This window comes from Astyanax mexicanus, chromosome 17, assembly GCF_023375975.1.
Source record: "Astyanax mexicanus isolate ESR-SI-001 chromosome 17, AstMex3_surface, whole genome shotgun sequence".
In the NCBI taxonomy this organism is placed as follows: Eukaryota; Metazoa; Chordata; class Actinopteri; order Characiformes; family Acestrorhamphidae; genus Astyanax; species Astyanax mexicanus.
Genome location: NC_064424.1, coordinates 14,542,601 through 14,566,306, shown reverse-complemented (window position 1 = coordinate 14,566,306; position 23,706 = coordinate 14,542,601). Strand labels below are relative to the sequence as shown.

Sequence of the window (23,706 nt, the reverse complement as noted above, 5' to 3'; positions counted from 1 at the left end):
AACATTTTTGCATTTTTACTATTCATATATTCATTAATACATTCTGGCCTGAGGACTTTTATTAAGAAGCTCACAATAGCAGATTAGCCACAATGGATCTGGCTAACAGCTAACTGGTGATGCTAACAGGGTTACAAGCTGTATTAATCACTGTATTTTGATAACAGATGGATGACACTGTGCTGGTTAGATTAGAATTAGATTAGATTAGGTTCTGTGGTCTGATATGATATGTGGATTATGGATATAGTTCTGGCTAAAAGAAGGCTGGTCTCAATTAAGATGGTTAACAGCTAGTTATTTTTTGAGCTGAATCAATCGTTGATTTTTAATGAAAGATAGATGTCCTGGTTAGACAGGGTAAGTTCATTTGTTTGATATGACATTGGTATGATGTCTATACATTCTGTGTAATATTGAATATTGAAAATGTGCTTAAAAATCATGTCAACATTATATTTAGGAAAATCCAATTGTATCAAAATGTATCACATCAACACCACATATGAACATTCTATCCTCTGATTGGTCAGACTTACTGTCTGGGAATGGAGCAAAAAAGATCCTATGTCCTGGACTAGTGCACATATTTCTGTGCAATTCAACATGGAGCAGCAGCGAATATGACATTTGTTCAAATTGTAGTAATTATCTGGGTCATGTACCAGATTAAACTACACCTGCAAAACATGTTGTTAAAAATTGTGGCGTACATCCAATAGTTGTGTCAGATCGAGGTCAGATCAATGGTCTCAGTGCAGTTGTTTTGGTGTATATCCAAGTATGATTTTTGTATTTATACCTGCCAAATGACAGTCTAATTATCCATTAAACAATCAAAGAAGAAAAAGAAGCAAAAAATAAGGAAAAATGAATGACAGAAACACATGATTACAATTATATCTGATTGAAATTATAGAATTGCTGAACAACAAGCATGATCACTTGGCGAATTCAAACTCTTGAGTTCTGTGCTTGAAGTTGGTGCACACACAGAGCACAAAGTACAGAGTGAACGCTTCTTCCATATCAGTATGTGTATTTATAGTAAGCATCAATGAGCCTGAGGATATTCCTCCCTCTCCTGTGCAGGTAAGAGGCAAAATGTCTTTAATACTGAATAAGTCACCATGACCTGCTGCCACGAGAACATATAATGATATGAATGACTGAAAACTTTCCACAGTTTCACAATTTACCATCAGATTCCCTTTACTGTGTGAGTGAAAGGAAACAGGGGACACAATGTAAATATTGCCCTTTAATTTACTATCCAAACTGACAGGTGAATAGGGGCCTAGCTGGATTTCAAGCGTCCAAGAAAAAAATCTGGATACAAAACATGCTTTTTTAACCTCTTATGCTTTGTGACTTTTATTGCACCCTAAGGATTACTATTCAGAAGCTACATGCAAAGCTAAGCAAACTTAGCTAAGTTATGATAGTGAAGAAAAAAGCCAATTTAAGAGGCTTAAAATTTTTAAATCTGCAAAGAAATTTAAATTGCTTACATTTATACAACCAAACCAATTGTTGAAGATTGGCTATCAATTTATTTGGATAGTCCATTATAGATGCCTCACAGATGCTCATGTAACATTAAACTAACGTTAAACTGACTTTATATTAAATGCAACTGAACTTTTAGCTGAAAGTAAAGGATTTTCTATGGAATCTAACCCTAACCCCAATTTAACCCTAATCTTAATTCTAACACTTAAAGGGTATGGTTATGGTTAGGTCTGTTGTTGGGTGTAGGGTTGCATTTAATAGAAAACTATTTAAATTCACATCAGAGTTCAGTTGCGCTTAACAGACATTTATCTGTGAGGCATCAACAATGGACCATCTAAGTAAAGTGTTACTTGGAAAAGTACATTGAGATATAGGGAAGCTACCGTAACTTTACCCAAAAAAATTAAGCCAATCGTAACATTTTAAGGGATTTTACTGGGCAATGCTACTAATGAATCTACTTATATGTTTTTAGTAGTTTGGAATAATGTTGTAGTTGGCAGTTATCATTGTGAACCATTTGACCCCACAATACTGCATGTAACTTTCTACTGTGAACAGATTTAGAAATATGCTATGAGCTGTCAGAAACAAGACATTTTATATTCCTTGGCTGTCTGGTTTCTATTAACCCTGCTGTAAAATTCGTACTTTTTTTCTAGAACATAACATTTTACTCCACACCACTATCAACAACTCTGTTCTTCATTTCAACCATTTCATTATTCTAAAATTTTGAAATGGAAGCAGAGATGAAGGGCAAAAAACGAGAGAATGAAACATCAGGGCTTCAGTTTCTGTTTGGATAAAATTCTTGCGGTTCAATGCTGCTTGATTATATAACAAGTAACAGGAAGGAAAACATAAACAAAACACGAAACACCCCCCACGGATCGCCCATAGTCACCAAGTTCTTTACAGAGCAGACGAGTAAAATAGAGAGGGCATCTTATCTTCTAGCCCATCAGCAGGGTACAATGGTACGTGTAATTAAGAGATAACCATCATCCAAATTCAACAACTGCACGCAACTCGACTTGACTTCGACTGCAAAATAATCTTCACACAGATTTGAATTCTGTGCCAGTCAAGCTGAAGATAACTGCACCACTCGTTCCCGGCCCAGTCCTCAGAGATTTGCAGCAGGGTTTTCCATGTGTGTTAGAATTTAGGAAGTGCAAGAGTGAATTTAGCAAATACGGCACATTTGGAACCTGATTGTTAATTTTCTTTTCTTACTTTAGATTTAAAAATATATACTTTAACAATACACACATTTTACTTATCTATGAATGACGGTGGACAGTTCTCAGTCTCAGACGTATAAGCATGAGAACCATTTAGGGACACATGGTAATATCAATGATTGGGTTGAACATATCAAATGTTTAAATTTAATCAATATGTCAAGCCATTAATAAAATTACCATTAATGATTCTTCGATACTGTGCAGAAATACACTAAATATTGGGGCACCTGCTCATTCATTGTTAATCCCAAAATCAAGTGTATAAATAAAGAGTGTATTCTGCTTTTATTGGAGTGACTGTCTCTACTGTCCGGAAGCACTGATGTGAAGATCTGATTGCATTCAGCAACAAGAGGCAGAGATGTTGGATAATCACCGAACCACCTCATCCTTAACTCCATTAATGCCATCAGCAGCCAGAGTTCGAGAGAACACTGGTCATGCTCACTCTGGGTGGGTAGAGGGCGTTCTCTCCTCTCATTATTCCCAGAGCAATGCTGGTCAGATGTGCTTGTCTGTTGGCTGATGTGTCAGTGCAGGGAATCCTGTGCATGCTGGCTGCGCTGCCCAGTGATGCTGCATTGTTGTAAATTCGCAAAGAGGTGGTTGGCTGACCTCAAATGTATCGGAGCAGGCATGCACTTGTCCGTACGGTCTTGGTGTCGAAGCATTGCAAGTTATAGGGGGGGTCCTAGTGAGTGGGTGGGTTAATTGGCTCGGCTAAATTAGATGACACCATGGAAATGGAAAGTAAATGACTGATTCATGATTCATGATTCAAGAAGACTTAGTAAACTAAAAAAAAACAAAAATGAGCTGAAATCTCACATGTAGAAACTGTGAAAAATAACATGTGAATGTGAAGGTTTATATGCCTTTTTGTAAGGGTTAATTGTGTATTTTTATTTGACTGTATAAAAAGATTGTTCAGCTGCTTAACTGTCAAATACAGTTAGTATGATTATTTAAAAAAATAAATCACAGTGGGTGACACTGTTTAACACACAGACAGCATACTTTTAAACTTACTTGTAAATGTTTCACTAAAGACACACCAAACCTGCAAATTCCTCAAATACAGTAGCTGTAGCTCACAGAAGGTCTACAAAATTTGCCACAAAGTGTACCTAATAAACTGCCACCCCAGTGCATTTGTAAGATGCTTACAAAGTTTGCAAGACCATAAAGGTTTCCAGTAATGCTGCCAGTCGTAAAAGTCTGTACAGTCAATCTGTTGCAAAAACACAAACTCCCATGGTGATAGCGAAGCATAACCCCATTCAGCTCCGAGTTTAGGAAAACAACCTCTGAGGCTCCGAGGCCCTGGTGCTGAGCGCGCAGCTCGAGAAAGCGCTGTCAGGGGAGGAATAAGTCTAAAGCTAAATTGTGAAGAGACATGGCATGTTGCCACACAGATGGAGGAAGCAATAGGAAAAAAATGTCTCTGGCTGGCTCTAGGCATTTGGGAGATTTGCAATTAAGATTAGCCCAGGGCCCAACAACGGTACGAGCACCAGGCTGCTTCTGCTCATACACACGCACGCAATGCTAAAGCGTGCTGCCGGCCCTGTGGAGCCCCACCAGCTGAGGAACCTTGATCAGAGGGGGAACGACCCCAAGGAGGTGAAGGATTTCAGGCAGCAAGGACGTGAAGGAATTCCTATGTATATGAGGTAAAAATGGAGAGATGACTACAGTGATGCAGTATCCTGATAATTAGAGAAAAAAACAAGCCGCATTCTGTGGAAAATATGTGGAAAAGAAGAAGAAGAAGAAAAAGAAGAAGCAGTTTATTAAAACTACACTGTATGGACCAAAGCTTCTGAAATCAAGAATATCAAAAAAGAGTTCATCATCGTTTTGCTAGAGTTTTTACAAGATTTGGGAGCACTGCTATGAGGATTTAAATGGAATTCAATGGCAATAGTGTTAGTGAGGTCAGGATGTTGGATTATCATCAGTATTGGATGGAGCACCATCTTTCCATAGAACTGCTTGGCATTAGAACTGGTGCCAATAAGTTCATATCTTTTCCATAATGTCCTATTCTACCTGCAGTACTTTTTCTACATTTCTACATTTGCATGGATGTCATCAATGGGGGCAACATAAAGTTGCCGAATGCATCCATTAAAAGGGGTGTCCACAAACATTTGGGGCAACGCCAACAACGTTTGGTTTCCCAAGTGTAAAGAACCTTTACATTTGTAAACAGCCTTTACATCAATTAGTGTGTCCAATAGTGTAATGAAGTGTGAATGCAGAGCACTACACCCTTACACTCTTGCTGAAATTGCAGCCTAGGACTAGCTTTTGCTGGTATCTGGTGTTAATCTTTGATGTCGTCAGTGGTTAAAAAGAAGAAAACATATCCTATGCTGATAAAAAAGCTGGTTAACTAACTCAATCTTGTTGATAATGATAATGGTTAAGTGTGGAATTGTGCACAATGGTTTCACTGGGGTGGCTAGCAGCCTAATTGTGTCTAAAGAGATCTGAGCAAGCAACCAGAAGGTTGTGGGTTTATATCCCAGAACTAACTGGGTACTCCTGCTTGTGTCCTTGGGGGCAATTTTGTTAATCATCCCTAACCAGTTATTACAGACTCAGTTTACTTAGTCAGCAGCCAATCCTTACTCTAATCATTCTAATTATTAGAGTCAGGCTCTAGTTTGGTTTAAAATTATTACAAAAAGATGCTGTTGAGTTTGCTTTACTCATGTAATACAATCTTTCACATCTGAATTGAAAGAACATATCTATAAGATGACAGATATATGACAGATATATGGTATATAATCAATTGCAAGACTTTTTAAGCTATTTAAGCTATGGTAAAAGTGAGACAAAAAGAAGTTTGGTTAACACTTCATTTGTCTTTTCCCCTTTAGACGCTTTACAAACTGTCAATAAACCATCTGCAGACTAATAACAACCTGATGACATTAATGAACTTAAAGGTCCTTTAGTAGGCCTTCTGAAACTGGCTCTGGATTATTCACCACATTGCTGACACAGGCTCTTTTAAAACTGAGACTGGGAGCTGAGAAAGCCTGGGAAATGCCTTTCCAGGTTTTTAATCAAGTCACTGGATCCACTGGGCTTCTATTCACACACCGGCCAGACAAGCTTTTACTGTAACCCAGACATCTCCCTGCAAGAGGTTTAGCTCAGCCAACCGCAAGCGCTTAATGAGCATTTTAACACTTGTTTAACAAATTAAGACACAGACAGTCCTGCCAACTCTTCCATGTGTGCGAGGGAGCGACTCCAAACAAACAAACCAGCACGGCCCTGCTCTTAGGAGCCACCAAATATGAGCAGTTCAAACAGCCATAAAAAACAAGGTCATTAAAAATGATGACAGTAAATTTTGTCCAATTTTAACTGTATAATTTAACTTGAGCTTTAAGATATCATGTTAATAACTTGATGCTTATTAGGGTTAAGCTATTTTGGCTACCTGAAAGTGCAGTTAATGGGTCTGTAAAAAAAAAAAAATAAAGGGTCATAATTAAAATACTTATGACTTTTTAAGTTTAGACTACACAAAAAAATCATATTTACCCAGCTTTATCATTTTTTAAATTCATTTGCATGCATTTGCCAAGCCTCTCATGGCAAGCTGCAATTTAAGCAAAAACTGGCATTTGATTAACACATGGCTACAGTTTCCAAAAATGTATTTATCTTGTTTAGTTTTAACGATACATGTTGATTTTCTAAAATTATCTTGATATTTTACATGTTAGGGTGGGCAGTTTAAGATTTACCTCAGCTAAATATAGAGAGAATATGAGAAATTAGGTGAAATTAATACTGTTAATTTCTGAACATTCATTAAGCGTCTTCAGTCCCTTGAAAATAAAACATGAATTGCCAAAAATGTTACGTTTTACGTTTACGTTGCCATTTTACATTAAAAGAGTGAGCTTCTTTTGCTCCCAATCATTTCAATTCCACTTTGTTATAATAGCACTGACAAATTGGCTGTGGAATATATTTAGTAGTGAGGAAATTCAGTACCTTAAAAAAAAAACAGCACTATAAAAATGTGATTCACTGATGTCTAATCTTTCCTAAAGCGGTGGTTATCTCAAACTGAAAGGGCTAGACAGGGAACTGTCTGACAGAAATAGTCTTTAAAAACATTTAAATTTAACTTTAAAAATATTATTTGAACCTTAGAAAAAAATCAAATTTTAAATCAAACTATGTTATTGAACCACTTGACCATTTTGTTATGCAGTGTTTGCACAAAATTTAAACAACTATACTGCAGACACTAAATTGACACTAAAAATAGATTTTTTACAGGGGGTTTCAGGATTTTTTATTCAGTCTGACATCACTCATTCCTTCAGGGTTCAATGGCACAGTTCAATGGAGTTCCTCGCACAATCCAGAAGAGCCCAAGGTACAATTCATATGAGAGGAAGACGAGAAAGACATAAGGAGAGAGATATAATATCTTTCAATCTCGCCCATTTAATGATTCGAACAATCATCTATTTTTTCAGATAATCAAAGTTAACATACCATAATTGCTTCCATGCCCGTGCTCTGGTTTCAGGAAGTAAAGGCCTCACATTTCATTCAAATGAATTGAGAAATGTTGCGGCGAAACAAGGGAGAGAGTTTTTACAGCAACGTTGAGAGAGTGCCAAATGCCCTCCCACAAACTACACACAGATGCTTCCAATAAGCCAACGGTACAGCCACCATACTGGTATTATTTGCTGTTTTTATCTCGACCCTGATGGAGGAGATACGTTGTGACTGGCTATTTCGAGAAAGCACCCGACTACATGGCTATGTCAATTGAGGATAATAGGGGAGGTTTGTACCGCGCTTACGGATCGTACAGGGCCGCTCTTGGAACATCTAACCATGGAGGTCTTTGCTGTCAATTTTCACATCACATGCATCTGGCAATACGTTCGACATGCACGGAGGAACATGCACACATAGGAAGGTTCAAATATTCACCAGCATCTCAGGAGACCTCATAGAGAGCTGAGTGGAACTGATCTCTAAATGCGGGCATATGATACATGATTGCTCTCAGTTCCAAAAGGGCTCAGTAATTGGACACACAATGTAAAAATGTCAGCAAGTCTCTGCTCTAGCAACTTCCATAATGTGCCAAATTGTTCTGGGTTGTTCTCTATTGGCTCCAGCACTACTCATAACCGCCTGCATCAGCGAGTGTAATCTTGTAAACAGACTCAGTATGTATAGCCTGAATTCACTCAGGAAAGCCCTGGTTTACTGAATATACAGTACCAGGGGTTAGGCAGCCCAAACGTGCTGCAGCAACTGCCCTATGACTTATATTTTGAGTTTTGGGCCAATTAGTTTTTATTCTTTTCCAAGTGTACAGAAATACATCAACATTTCTGTCCATGGTGATCCACCATATGTTTTTAATTTTTTATTAAATAAATTTTTAAAATACAGAAAAAATATATTTTCTAGATTTTTGGAGCATAAAAAAATCTGCTAGGTTTTATTATGGTTGTGCATTGCAAAATAATGCACCACTATGTAGTTATCAAATTTTATTTATCTTATTATTGTTTTATGCTGCTTTTCTTTTTACCACGTATGTCATCCCAAAGTTCTAACTCCAAATTGAGTGATGTGGGCTGGTATGATAGTTCAATAATAGTTTGTGATAGAAATAAACTTGTAACACCCAAACTGCCACCATTTGACATCCAACAGACACAACATAGCAACCATCTGGGATACCAAAGCAACTGCATAGTAACCACCTAGCAACAACTTATCAACGCAACAGAAATACTACAAACAACACCCTGGGATATCATAGTCTTCAGACAACAATACCATAGAAACTGCCTGGAAGCTAGGAAGGATAAATATTTGATATTGAGATTTGAGAAACAATGTGATTCGTTTTGTGTGTGTAATGTTTGATTACACAAAATATAAAATTATCTTGTTTCCTGTGTTCATTCCAAGTATTTTAAGGCCCTGTATTTTGTGTTTATAATGAAGGATTTACTCAATATGGTTGTGTCTGCTGAGTTTGCCATGATGACGCATCTTGGACAAGCCCTAATAAAGTATGGCTGTGTTATGAGAAAGACTTCTGATGTATTTAACACAATAATCAAATAATGCCAAGCAGTTTAATGTAATGTACTTTGCAGGGGAGTTTTAGTAGATTCAACAAGCTGGCATCTCACATTCCTTCAGGGCTGAATGAGATAATATAAATCCCCCTGAAATCTCCCTGAAAAAGAGTAAATAATGCGTGAGATGAGAAGAGGAAAGAGACAGGAGGCCTTCAGACTTCAAACATTTAATGATTAAATCATGCAGTCTTGGTATATTGTGTGCATTCCAAGAACAAAATATTCCTGGATTTGTGTTTGTGTATTTGTTGCCTGGTGATGGGTAAAGAGTTTGCCAGTAAGGCTTTGTCTGTGGGTTTCATGGGTTTATAAGAGGTTTGATGATGATGCTTTATAGACAAGCCCTAATGTGCTGCATCTGAGTCCAATATTTTACCATAAATTTGAGCCACAAAAATACCATAATTTTATGATAATAATCATTCATCTCAGTCCATGTATATTCTTAATTGGAGTATTCCAATTAAGAGGATATACTGGAGTAGACCCGAAAATAAGCAGGCAGCATTTGCCCACCACCTGCCAGATGCTGCCAAAACACTTCAGGACAAGTGACACTAAAATTGAAGGATTAAACAGTCTCATGCCTTATATATTGTAAATAAATGTTTTTAAAAAGGTTGCAGTTTATGACATGTCTTATTTTGTGAGATTATTGGCTGCTTTCAAGATTTTTTCACTTCTGTAAACTCTTATATAAAGGTTCCCAGTATCTTACTGCACAAGTTAATGTTTAGTTTCATGTTTTGAAATGTTAATTTTGGTCTAAAAAAAGGCACAAAAGTACGTAACACACCTAAAACAGAACATGCAGCCATGTTAAAACTATTTCTACAGATAATGTACATTACTGTGCAAGATTTTTGGCACCTAATCACATCCCTTAAAACCTTTTCGCCTGGAAAGCCCCATACATTATTTGAACAGAAGCAAATAAACATAAATACAGCACAAAATAACAAAGATTTGTCTTTTAATAAAATTCTCATAAAATAATCAGCAGTTCACCTGATTTACCATCATTATACACTGATTTACCAAACCAGCTGTTCATATAATGATAACTACAAAATAATAGTACACTTTAATTAAGAGAAACTTTGAGATTACTTTTTTTAAATGAATGATTTTTGTATATATACTTATATGAGTGTTTTACTGAGCTTTTGTGCTCTAATTTCCACAGGGGCCTAAAACGTTTGCACTGTACTGTATGTCATCCAGTCTTCCAGCAACACAAACAACTCAACAGAGACTGAGGCAAGTGCTGCTTGGCAGCTATAAGCTTTCAGTATTTGGCAGGCCCTAACCAAACTGGGGCCCCAGACAGAACCTGACTTGAATCCTTCTCAGCTTAACCACATGTATATCCTTTACCAACATAGTGTACAAATTTCATAAACACACGCCACAATTGTCCCTTCAATCACTGGCTGTTAAACTTACTCATCCAAATAGCTCTTCTGTTATGCTTTGTTTGTGAACAAAAGTCAGAAATGCAAAAAAAGTTAACTTATAGAGAGCAGAGTATGGCGCTAATACACAAATAATGCATAATATAGCTTTAAATGGCTGTGTAATCTATAACTGAAATTAAAGAAGCTTTGTGTTTTTCATTTAGTTTGATATTTGGGGAGTAGCAGAGTAGAATAGTTACAGTACTTATGCAGTGTAGTACAAAGGAAATGTGGATAAATATATGAAATTAGCTATCCACATCCATGACTGGAATTTTTCTCAAATATAACAGAATGTGTAGGAACCTTATTCAAAGCTATCCTGTAAAATCTGCCAATATCACGTCTGAATGGAAGCCATGAAAAGTAAATGGCTTGTCATTGTTATACTTAACTTGACTTGGGATATTATTGACATCACTAAACGCTTAGACCTGTTAGGATACACAGCACGACAGATATTTGAAAATATTTAAACATAAAATACACAGATGTGCAAATGCATAAAAACAGCTTGCCTACTTCCTGTAGAGATGTTGTGCTAATAGAATAAGACAAATATAAACCAGTAGGCATCATGCCTAATGCCAGACGTGGATTAGAAGTGTGTAAAGCTCCCCAGCAACTGTAGACCTGTGAAAATGTGATGCACCAAAATGAATCTGTCTAAGACCAAATACTGAATACCAAATACCCTTTTTCACACATTCTGATTGATTTAGCCAATTTTTCACCATTGCATAAACTGAATAGCCAAACTGTTTTTGTCTTGCTTTTCATTAAAATAAACTATTAAAAATCTACAGCTTAAATATATGTATTGTATACTGAATATTGTTTAATATCCTAGTGGACATATCCATTGGACAGATATTTTTGCAATTTTTAAACATATAATTTCTGTTGCCAAATATTCTCTGTATCCCTAGTTCTCTTTGAATTATGGTTCTGCATCCTATAGTTTTGGGATAAGCTAGGGATGGGTTGGAGAGTTAGGGAAGAATTATGGTGGTGATCATTCAATATCATGACTTCACTCATTCTTTTGTCACTAAATGCAATCAAATCCTCACAGCAATGCTATTATAGAAGAAATAGTAGAAAGCCTTTCCTGGAGAGTAGAGACATGTCCTCCATTAAACACAGGATAAACTCTTTACAACACCCTTTATTATTGAAAGAACTAAGAATGAGCAGGTGTTCCAATTCGATTTTTTCATATTATATAGTGTATGTGGTGTCGTTGTTGCATAATCTGAGTATAAGGAGATTCGGCACTACTGTTCCAGAAACAATAACAGAAGCAATATTCAGACAGAAAGCATGTCTTGGATAATCGACCACATTTGAGGTAAGGGAGGAATTCATAAATTAGATTCTTGGCCTCATTGATGCCATAACTGTTCAAAATGCGCTGAGACGAGATCTCAATTATCTGATCCCTACCACAAAACACACACACATACACACACACACATTTGCAGACTGAGACCCTTGTAGACCCAGACAGCTTGAGGGAGGAAGTCTTAAAGATTACAGTCTTCTCAATGGGTAGGCCAGTAAAACAGGGCAGATTACATTCTCAGGAGGCGCATTTATCCCTGCAGATCAGCACGGCTCTGCAAGCACTCCTGCAACCTGACAGCATGCGACTATACCTGACTTAGCATTGCTGTTACCCCGAGGCTCGGTATATGAGGTTACGCAGTTGTGGGAAACATTCTGCCTCCTCTCCTTCACTCGCCCACTATATCTCACAGCTTTATGTGGAGACCTATTCGTCGTGTCATGTTCAAAACTAAGCACTAAAACAGTTTGTTGGGCCATAAAACGCAGGTTGTATTGCTGCAGGCTCCACAGGGGAAGAACACTCCTCTGTAACCAGTATGGCATGCCTCTCCATGATCTTCCACTTTCTGTAAATGTGGTATCTATTAACACAGGGCTGTTATTAGAATGGGAAGAAGAGCTAAGACCTGGTTTCACAGTTACATCCTGATGTTTCTGGCTTCATACGTCTTTAATACTACTATGCGGCAAGCCTGGATAAGTTGAATTTACTTAAATAATCAGAGGCGATTTGTTGCCTACATTTTTTATGTAATGTTTCCTGAAAACTTGAATTAATTAGACTTAAAACCTTTAGTTATTTTACCTAAATTGTATGTTAATTGAATTTATGTTTATGTATTATATTAAATGTTTTGTCAGGTGGATAAAAGATATTTGTATTTAGTCATTTTTTATGTAATTTAAGTCAAATATACATTTGAAATACTTAAAGAAAATGATGCTTGTTCGTCCTACAACATAGAGGTCAGGCAGTTCATCATAGTATATGAGTGTAGTCTAGAGGTAATTACTACACACTGATGCAAACAGATTGTGCCAAAAGCAAATACAAAAGAACCAGTCAATGGCAACAGACTAAACTCTTATAAAGTAATTATAAGTTGATTATTCTCAAAGATCTCTGTTTAAATGTTCATCTGGCCACAAATGTTCACCAAGCTCAAAAAAATGTTTGAAAATATTCAATTTTATGTAAAAGAAACATGACTTAATTAATTGCGATAAACTATATTATTATCCCAATTACAGAATATTGGGATGCAGTTCAGTTTGATTCCTCACTAAACATGTTCCAAACATCTGCAGCTGATGTGATTGCATTTACACTTGTTACCTTTGAAAATTACATAAAAAATATTTTATATCTCAAATGAAGATCAAATATCTATTGGACCATTTATGTTAAAATGACAGCGGTTTTCACTGGGTGTGTTACAACACTACAAATCTAAAGAATTTGCTATCGTTTGTGAGTTAATGCCCTTCCTAAGATTCAACTGTTATTGCTGGCTAGACTTTGCAAGCTAAAGCTGACAGTGCTGTAGCAGACTGTCCTCATTAACGTTCAGGAATGTTAACTAACGCAGCCAGACTCATAAATACCCTCAGATTGTCTGTATTCCAGAAGCTTTTCTGTGGACCAAACTATCATGAGCCCCAATCATGGGATTAGCCATAAGCTTTTTTATGATAATTTATGACAACTCTGCCTCAAGGAAATGTAGAAAAGTTACATCTTAATAATCAACTCATTCAAGTATATATATACATGTAATATCCAAAACTTTTTTGGAATGTGTTGCAGGTCTGCAATGCAGAAATGGTTGTACAGGATATTAACATGTATTTAAAAAAAGCTGATCAGACAAAACATAAAATATTAAATAAATGTCCTTATAATGTCTAAAAGAACTTTGGGCTAAAGTTTGAGCAGCTTCTGCTTGTCATATGAAGCCACTCCCCTCTCTGATAAGTGAAGTCAAGCTGCAGAGTCAGTGGAAGGAGATGGGAGAACATGTAAGCGAGGTAGAGATTAACATATTTATAGGATGCTAGATTGGGAGAAAGGGCTTCAGGCAAGTTTCTCATCCCAAAACTTTGTTAATTTCATAAACAATACTTTTCAATTTAAATTGTTTCATCAATGTATAAATTTTTCAAAATCTAAGTTAAGAAAAGATCAACAAACATAAGAACTAGGCGCAAAATTCTACCTAATAATGGGTAATCATTTTCCCCCAGTTTCCGAGTGAAGCTTTATAATAAGTTCGTTTTGAGTGATATAACTGGTCAGAGAGCAGTGTCTTATCACCAGGCCTGGCCATGATGGGGGGCAAACAACTTCCGCTGCTGCTTTATGGGTGTCTTATGAGACCCGGCCACATGCTCTGTTTGTCTATGAACACAGCATTGTGCTTTCAGCCCACTCCTCCAAACACTTTCAGCTGTCCTACGACACTCGGCAGTTTGAAAAGACTCAGTGACCGGCCACCCAGGAGTGACAAGATGATAGAGAACTACTGTAGATAGCAGGCAGGATCTGGCAGTGAGTAACACTGGAGAAGTAATTGGGAAGTGCAAAACAAAAGATTTATTACAAGAACTCAAAGACCACCAGTGCTACATACCAGTGTCAGAGTCTCTCAGCCCTGCAGCAGTATGGGAGCTGCACACTGGTTATTATGGTTTGTGGTTCTGAAACTCAGTATTCCGTGTCGTTCTATCCGAACAGAATATTTAAGAAAGCAGATTATTTGGGAAAGAAAAAAACTAAGTTAAATGAATTTTCTCAACTAATTCAATTTTTAAAAACAAAACAGTTGTTCTGAGATGGTAAAAAAAGAGTCATAGCCTTCATAAAATCAACATTTGAAAGACTGGCTTTGGTAGATTTGCATCAATGTGCCGCTTTGTTGAGCCCATTAGTTCATTTTCTACAGTCTTCAGTTGTCTTCAGTTGTGGCCAAGGTTCAAGTGTGCTTTCATGCTTCTTGGGAATGAAAGCCCATTAACAAGGGCAAAAGAGCCCCCTTCACAGTCTTATATTCAAGCTGGCTGGGCATTCAGGACCACAGTGTGGAGTTACCTTCTGCCCCAGGCCCTCAATGCACAGTCCTGGGTTACTCTCCAACCTAGGCCTTTAATTGGGAAGAGGAAATGCTCCACAAAGACACATTCAGAGAAAAGTTCCAAGACCCGTTCAGATGCTTTCACTTTCTCAGCCCAATCAATCTGGTCAAGAGCCATAAGAAACAGGTCCTACTTCCTGAGGCCCCAATTGTTCGCTTCAGAGACTCAGGCAGTGTATTTGGGTTTGTTTTAAAAGCTCCCCCCAATCTATTCTTACAACCGCACTGCAATAGAAAACAGCAGTGACTTTAGGGGAAAAATATTTTAGAGGCGATAAAAATTAAGCCCCAGTAAACCGAGCGCTAAAATGTCCCTGGTGGACTTGCAGCGAGGCCGTAAATTGTAGGCATCCCTACATAACTGTAACTGCCACCAACTGAAGATTGCTAGGCAGCCAGTAAAAACACTCCACGAGGGCCATGCGAGCTGCTGGGTTTCTTTTGGAAGGACAGTGTTTAGCAGACGCTCTGATAATTAACAGTTAATAAAAATATTTGCAGCACTAAGGAGGAAGGCTATAACCAGCTCGCTTTGATCTGAGCTTGTGCAAAATAAGCTACAAGTCATGCAAAACGGAACATCCAGCTACACGGATCACAGCCAGCGGACTGCAATTGCAAAAATGTAATTAATTCGATGGCAAACACCCTGTGCCACACACACACTTAACAACACACAAAAAATAGTTATATACAGAATTAAAAGTGGTTAACTGACTTACAACAATAGTAGACCAAGAGTAGAACACTTTTTGGTGCTATGTGAAATATGCTTCATATGAAAAGGTTCCAGAAAAAAGTTAGATTTAGGTAAATCTAAGCTTTTGAGATGACATTGTTCTAGCTGGGTCTAATAAGCTAATAAAGTAATCCAGCTAAATATTAAACATCAGCAACTCCTAGCCTCTACTAATGGTACGTGTTATCAAACAATTTTCTTTGATGCATTTTACAGTGATAGATGTGTGGTGTGCAAAGTTGTTTTATTATTCAAACAAGCTACAAAACAGTCTTGAAATACACAATCATAATTTTAAGTGTTTTCATTTTTAATTAACCAAATTCTAATCTATAGTTTTCGAAATCCAGATACTGATGTCTTTCTCAGGCACATTACACAGGCACACATTATAGCAATATCTAAAAAAAATGTGGGATGAGTAGCACTTCTAGCGGACATTCCAGTCAAAAAATAAGAACATGAAGAAGAAGATAAAGAAAAAGAAGAAAGAAAATAAGAATCAGATAGCATTATTTCACAATGCACTCAACGCAATCATAATAACATTATAAGCATGTATTTTACCTCATACCCATAACCACATCTGCAGATTTGATCCCTTCAGAGTGACCCAAAAAAACAAAATTAATTATCAGATAGCTAGAGGGTTTAATGCCCCAGTGAAAATGCTCTATTACAAAAAAAAGTTCTCTTTTTTTGGGTTGAGGTCTGACAGAACTGTCAGATGCAGCTCATCCAGAATATCTGTGAAGGAGCTCTCTGGTGAAAAGCTCCCCCTGAGGAACCCTCTGAAGAACACTGGCCTGCACTGAGTAGAGAGTATCAGCATGCTGTGCAGAATATTTAAAGTGATCTCATGGTTACAGTGATTTTGAAAAGCTCAGTCATTCTTATGCCTCTGGCCATGGTTCACATCCAAAGCGCATGATGTTTTTAACTCTGCACAGGCTGTGGACAGGATAGGTTGTTTTTTTTTATGTTTGTAAAGACACATCTGCACACACTGAGCACAAAAATGACCAGATTTCTTCACAAGCCAGGTCTAACAGTATAGCAACCATAGTTAAAGTATGAGAAAATGATTAGTAAAGTAAAGATAAGGTTAATTATTTTTGTTGTATTTATGGTTTTGAGGCCTGCTAGAAGGCACAGACTGGACAGCTACTGACCAGACTGTTTGTTCAGCAAACAAAGTTAAACAAAACTTCTCTTCACTTCCAGATCAGCACTGTCTGTAAAAATCTTGTATTGCAGGCAAGAATCCTTTCTTTGTGAGGATGGACCACAATTGAAAAGTACATTTAGTATATTTTCTGTCTTATTGTCTATATTTATGTATATAATTAATATATCTATTGCCTATCTATTACAGGATTGATTTATGGAAGTAAAACTCCCGAAAGAAACTCCTACTGAGTAGAGCATATTCAGAGCATTAACAGAAGCTCAAGTCAAGTCAGAGGTCCTGTGGGACATGACTGATAAGCCGAACCATGCCCGTAATCTGGCAGGCTATGCACAAAGTGAACACATACCATATCTATAGGTGGGCATCAAAGTCACCAAGTCATGGCAGAGGCAGTAAATCCCACCGTAAATAATTCTACAAAGCACTGCGAGGGCACGCGTCTGATTTAGCTCTTAAATAATCCTGTCATTTTTTTCTCTGAGGCGCTACATTCCCAGAGAGTAAAACTGTGAAAAGAATGCAACAAAGTGCACAAATCTATGCGAGGTTAAGCACCTTCTGTCCTGCAGAACTGTTCCTATCGACACCCACCATAGCTTTTTATGCTTTACGCCCGAGGTTTCACAACATATTCACTCCTGTCAATCAGGCAGAGGAGAGAAGAACCACATTTTGGACTTTATAACTTCCACATGTGGGCTGTGTTTAAGCTGCATGAGAGGGAAAGGACAAGCTCACGGTCACGCAGATGTACCGGCCAGACGAGCACATCAGCAGGAGAGGCACTGAGATGCTGTGATCCTTAAATGTGTGGATTACAAACAGGACAAACAGATCAGATGTGGAGGTGTGTAGATAATTATGAACATATTTTCAGATTTTATGTGATTTTCAACGTTGTTGTGCTTACAGATTCCACACAGCTCTAGTATTGTGCAATTATATGTATTTTTCACTACTCAATATTCAAATCTAAAAAAAAAAAAAAAGAATCAATTTGTAATCGTTAATTTACATATAAAGATTGGTGGCAAGTGGTGGTTCATTTTGCATTGTGTTTAAACCCTGACCTCTAGACAGCAGTGTTGTACTCTCTGTTCTGATGGTGCAGAATATGTCTTTTTTTTACTCAAGTTTTCTGCATATGATAGTGTGTTTTATACTATGACAGTTTATTTTTCAAATTTTTATTAAAAATGCAATATAAAAAATGTTGATGTATCCCAGTATATATTATCGCACCCCTGTACTTATATATAACATATCCCAAGGTACTTGACGATACACAGACCTACACAGCTTTGATTTTAACTTATACCACATTCACTTGTTTAACTCTGAACAAATATAGCATCAATAGTAAAATATAAGGTGTTGTGTAGTACTGTGATTTAAATCTGAGTAGGAGTTTTAGCTGTACATAAATCACTGTAATGCATGGTCTCTAACGATTCACTGCCGTTATAAAATGTCTACAACATAAAATATAGTATAAAACACAAATCTATCAACCAACAAAGTGTTTAATGAAAACAAAAAAAAAATCACAATAAATATTGTTTGCTGTTGATAAGCCAACATAGACTATTGAAGGAAGACAAAGAACAATGTATAATGTAGTGATTTCATGGACTTATTCATCATAATTATTAAATTATCATAAAATAGAAGTATTTAATGTGAAAACGTACACCTTTAAAGTAGTTCTGTGTTAAGCTAACACTCCTTTTGTGGTGCACAATATACACCTTAAAATAACGCCTCCTGCACCAAAACAGTGCAAAATATGTATAGAAATTAGAAAGAGTCAGTTATGTGCTCACAATTAATTGCTGTGCATATTGCTAAAGCAATTATTATTTAAAAAATAATAAAGAAGTTATATTTCCAGAACATGTACAGAGTTAGCTCTCTATTCTGGAAGTACAGAGTGTTTTAGATATCTATCTATTATTAGCATCTCTCAGGAAAGAAAAGGAAATTGTCCACTTCATACTCGAATTATTACCTCATATGTCAGTGTGCTGGGTGGTCTGCTTAAGCACCATTACAGTTCATTAACAGCACAGCGCATAAATACAGAACACAGTTGTTGTAAGGCGGAAATAACTGTGCCTCTAGCTCAGGGGTGGGAAACGAAGGCATAGTACAGGACAGTTATCTAATTTCCCTTCTCTAACAGATCTATTAAACCTGACATTTAACAGGTGAGTTAGGTTATCAGAGTTATCAGGTTGTTACAAAACAGTTCTACAAACAGTTCTAAAACTGCCCACCCCTGATCTAATTATATTTTACAATGGTTTGGAACTAACCTCAGCCAATTAGATTTAATTAGGCTATTATTAATACACTTTATTTGAATATAAAAGTTTGCACACTTAGCATTCCCTTAAGCAAAAGCAGCCACAAACAAAAGAAAACCCCAAAATGGATTATTTAAAAAAGCACTGTTTAAATATGCACAATCAATGCTGAATCTTAATAAGCTATAAGCATAACGTCACTGACCAAAGAAAAACATGTTTCTTCAAATAGGACAGGAGAGAAATAAAGCGTTCTTTACTTTCAATAGAAAAAAAGAGTTTAATTTAAATAATTTTGGAGAACTTTAATTGCTCCATTTGACAAGAAATTTAGACACAGTGTAAAAGTTACCTAAAAATCAACAGAAATGACAATAACAGTTACTTTTTATTTACAGACAAACATAGGCCTTTCAGAATTGTTTAACACGTGCTGCCTGTCTAAACACTTTACAATTTACACTTACACTACTATTATTTATTGGAACCCTTATCTTTACAATGTATTTTTTTATGTAAATCTTCTAATCACTTGAGTACGGTGGCCGAGAAAGCCCAACGCAGTGCAAATTGAAAAGCGCTGCAAAAGCACAAAACACATCCATCAAAATTACAACACAGGCGCTGCAAATAGAAAAACGCGCTGCAAATAGAACCACAACACAACGGAATTTTCCCTGGGGACCTTAAAAGATACTGTACCAGCTAAGCTGCGTCTTCAGTAACGTCTCGGACTTCACTATGTGTACAAAGGACAATAAGTGGCAAACAAGGCGTTTTGTGAAGCAGAACTTTTAATAATATGCACACAACCGTGGCAATCACAGGTAATAAACATAACTTACTTTTCAGAAGCTTGTTTGCCACTTACTGTCCTTTGTATACAGCTGGTACAGCATCTTTTAAGGTCCCCCGGGAAAATTCCGTTGTGTTGTGACTCACTTCCGTTGTGTTGTGGTTCTATTTGCAGCGCGTTTTTCTATTTGCAGCGCGTTTTTCTATTTGAAGCGCGTTTTTCTATTTGCTGCGCCTGTGTTGTAATTTTGATGGATGTGTTTTGTGCTTTTGCAGCGCTTTTCAATTTGCACTGCGCTGGGCTTTCTCGGCCACCGTACTTGAGCACTTTATCAATGTTTACCAATATCTTGTTAACACTGTTACAATGTGTAATTGAGTTCCAACTGGCATATGAAAGCACTTTATAGATCTACAATTACAGACTGTAGTCACAGTCAGTACTGCTGCAGACACAGCAGTACTGCTGGAGTTTTTAAACACCGCAGTCTCACTGCTGGACTGAAAACAGTCTACCAACAGTGTCCTGTGGGCAGCGTCCTATAGGTAGTATCCTGTGACCAAGATGACCAACACAAACTTTCCAGTAAGAGATTAAGAGCTTCTGTCTCTGACTTTACATCTGCAAGGCGGAGCGGCTAGGTAGAAGTGGACAGCGAGTGGACATAATGGGTGTAGAAACAAGGATTCTTTTTTCTATATGTATATGTTTATGTCTGTCATTGCTGTCTCAGATGTCTACTTGTTGTATAACCTGTGTACTTGTGGAAACTGATCCATCACTGAAAAACTCACTTCATTCTCTTGTATTGCAAATAGTCGATTCTAAGAACCCGATAGTTAAGAGGGTTTTGAGTGATACTATGCCAAACTGCCCCACCAGGTGCCTCCATAGTGCCACTAAAGAGCCCTCTACAGTTAAAAAAACAGACAAAGTGCCCTATTAGCTTCCCATCTTGTAAGTAAATAGTGATCGAGTGCCCGCTAGGTTTTCTATCTTGCTACAAATTATGGTGTGCCCTCTAGATCAAGAAAAATGTTAATGTGTCTAAATCTATGTGCTTATCTATGTGTGCCCTTCTCCTCTAGAAGAAAAATGCCATTATGAAGTACCTTCTATACTTCTCCTATTAGACAGTGTTCCAAGAGGTGCCATTTGTAATAGAGAAAATTGGATGTGTCTAGTTTGGTGCTTTTTCAATGGAAAAAAGAGCACCAACAGTGGAATAACTGTGATGTGATGCCCTATAGGTGCCCATCACAATGGGAAAAACTGTATTCAATGGTACATGACAATGATAGTATGATGTCAATGATAACACAAAGTTTAATAAACAAATTTCCATTCTTAAACTTGCATCTGTTCCATCCACTTATGTTTCAGTTTATCCACACACCTCTAGAATGTGCACACCCCAAGTCAGGCCCATGCTCTTCAATCAGCCTGAGTTAAATGGCCACTAAAAGTTGGTTCTCTAAAACCCTTTCCCAAACACCCAATTGGTTGTTCATTAAAGAGCCATAGTTGTAAAAACGTATATATTGTAAAATCCTACGTTAAGTTATTTCTAGAAATGTAATCGAACCAAGAACCATTTATGAACCTTTATGAACTTATAAGAATGTACAGAGCCCTGATTTCTCTCACAAGAGGTCAGTTAATGTGATTTCAGATGTTCATTCCAAAATCACATGCTGTCCGTCACCTGCAGCATGAATGAGCTGATTTGCACACATCTGGGAGTTCCTCCACACAGAGAAAAGCAGCTCTGTGCAGACGCCTGAGAGGGGATGTGTCTGTAGAAAGTGGGGGTTTAGAGAGACTGACCTGGTGGGCACGAGCACTCCTGCACAAGGTCCCTTGGAGTGCGCAGTTTGGGGGCTTCCTCCATGAGTTTCTGCATCAGTAACCAAACAAACCTGTTACTTTAAACATCTTTAACTGTTTAGTGATTCTGAGTTCAGGTGTAAAACTGAATTTATCAGTTGCAGCGGTGAGCTAGGAAACAGTCTCAGTGACTGGAGTGGCTCAGCAAAGAACTTGAGCTGGACACACTCATCAGACTTTTGTAAATGATTTACTTAAGTAGAATACAAATAATTTTATGAAAAGTTTAAATGTTTTTAAATGCAAATTATTCAGGATAAAACAATATGTGGTAGAAATTAAAAAATAGAACTAAACTAAACTAAACTAACCAGCACTACTGTAAATGAGGTAAAATTGACAACAGACTTATACACTATCACTGTTCTGCAGTGATGCTCTCAGGATGTTCAGTATATGTCACTTATTATAGACATCAGGAATTGAATTAAAATGACTGAAAAAGTGATGTAAAGAACTTTCCACAGCTTTCAAAAAGTCTCTTTTGGGTTAAAAGAGCAGTCTGTGCAATGCATCCAAATAATTAAAGTTTTTTAACGTTTTATTCTGTATCAGTGTAATTATAATGATGATATCATGACTCCTGGAACTCACCTTCTGCACCAGTTTATCTATTAAATCCCACAGGGTGCCGTTGACCTCCAGCCAGGCTGGAAGTGAGGTGAAGAGGGAGTCCCGCTCTGTCTCCAGAACAGCCACTCTGTGCTCCAGGTGAGAAGTCCTGAAGGTGATGAGCACGCAGAACAGCACGGACAGGCCGGACAGCAGGCCGCAGAACAGCGCGGGGAAGCAGTGCGCCGCGGGGCCGGAGGAGCAGGCCGCCGTCGGTCTGTCCATCTCCTTCAGCTGGGCTTTACACTCCATCCTCCTCCTCACTGACTAACTAGCTCTCTCACTTACTCTTTTACTCCTTTTCACTGACTGAACCCTTCACTGACTATTTTACTAAATGACTCACTGACTCTCTTACTTACTCTTTTACTAACTGAGGCCCTCACTGACTCTTTTACTCCTTGACAGACTCTCTCACTTACTCACTGACTCTTTTACTCCTTGACAGACTCTCTCTCTGACTCTTTCGCAGACTCTTTTACTCACTCACTCACTGACTGAACCCCTCACTCTGAACTCACCTAGTGAACCCCTGCACTGAGCTCAGCCTCTGCAGCTGCAGCTGACAGCACACACGCGGCGACACACAGCGCGGGCCAATCAGCGAGCAGAGCCAGAGCGCGCGCTTCCAGCCTCCAGCTGTGTGAGGAGCGCGAGCTGTGTGCTCCAGCTGTTTCTCTCCTCGTGCCAGTGCTGCGGCCAATCCGCGTTCAGAGAGCAGGAGCGCGAGGGGTACCACCGCAGCGAGTGAGAGAGCCTGAGAGAGTGAGTGAGTGAAGAGCAGCTCACTTTAAATAAGAGTGACTGAGAGAGGAAAAGCTTCCGTTTAACTCTTCAGAACAGCGCTCACAAAACACACTCTGATACAGAGACAGAACAGCCTCTAAATAGCCTCGAAGTCTAATAAACTCTACAAATACATGACTTTTGTCCTAAATACTCTCTAGTTTTCTGTTTTTAGACTCGTTCCACAGTTCACGGTCAAAGTTTTAAACTGAGTTCTTTTTAAATCGAGTCCTGTTTATATCATTTTTATAGGACGGTGGCTCCACCTACAGGCCACCGCTGCTCCTATTCTGAGGGGAAACTCATGCCAGATGTATAAAAAAAATTAAAAAGTAAACTGTAGGTCAAAGAAAGTACAGGTTCTGTATAAAAACACATGGATTTGTAGTTAAATACGTTTTTGTATCAAGACTTTTGATTATGTTGGTTCTGTGACCACACACGAAAACTATGGCAAAATATTTGTAGCTTCAGTCTTCATCTTAATTATGAGGAATCTGAACTTGTTTTTGGATTCACTA

General features: G+C 37.8%; 1 protein-coding gene across 1 annotated transcript in view; it reads right to left on the bottom strand.

Moving 5' to 3' along the window:
* Positions 1-23,228, bottom strand: part of LOC103034237 (collagen alpha-1(XXIII) chain) — a 136,150-nt gene extending 112,922 nt beyond the window's left edge. The window contains exons 1-2 of the mRNA XM_049466174.1: positions 22,382-23,228; positions 21,728-21,797 (exon numbers count right to left, since the gene is read on the bottom strand). Of these exons, the coding sequence (XP_049322131.1) occupies positions 21,728-21,797; positions 22,382-22,651 (340 nt within the window). The 5' untranslated portion in view covers positions 22,652-23,228. The remainder of the gene's footprint in view (positions 1-21,727; positions 21,798-22,381) is intronic.
* Positions 23,229-23,706: the final 478 nt, after the last annotated feature.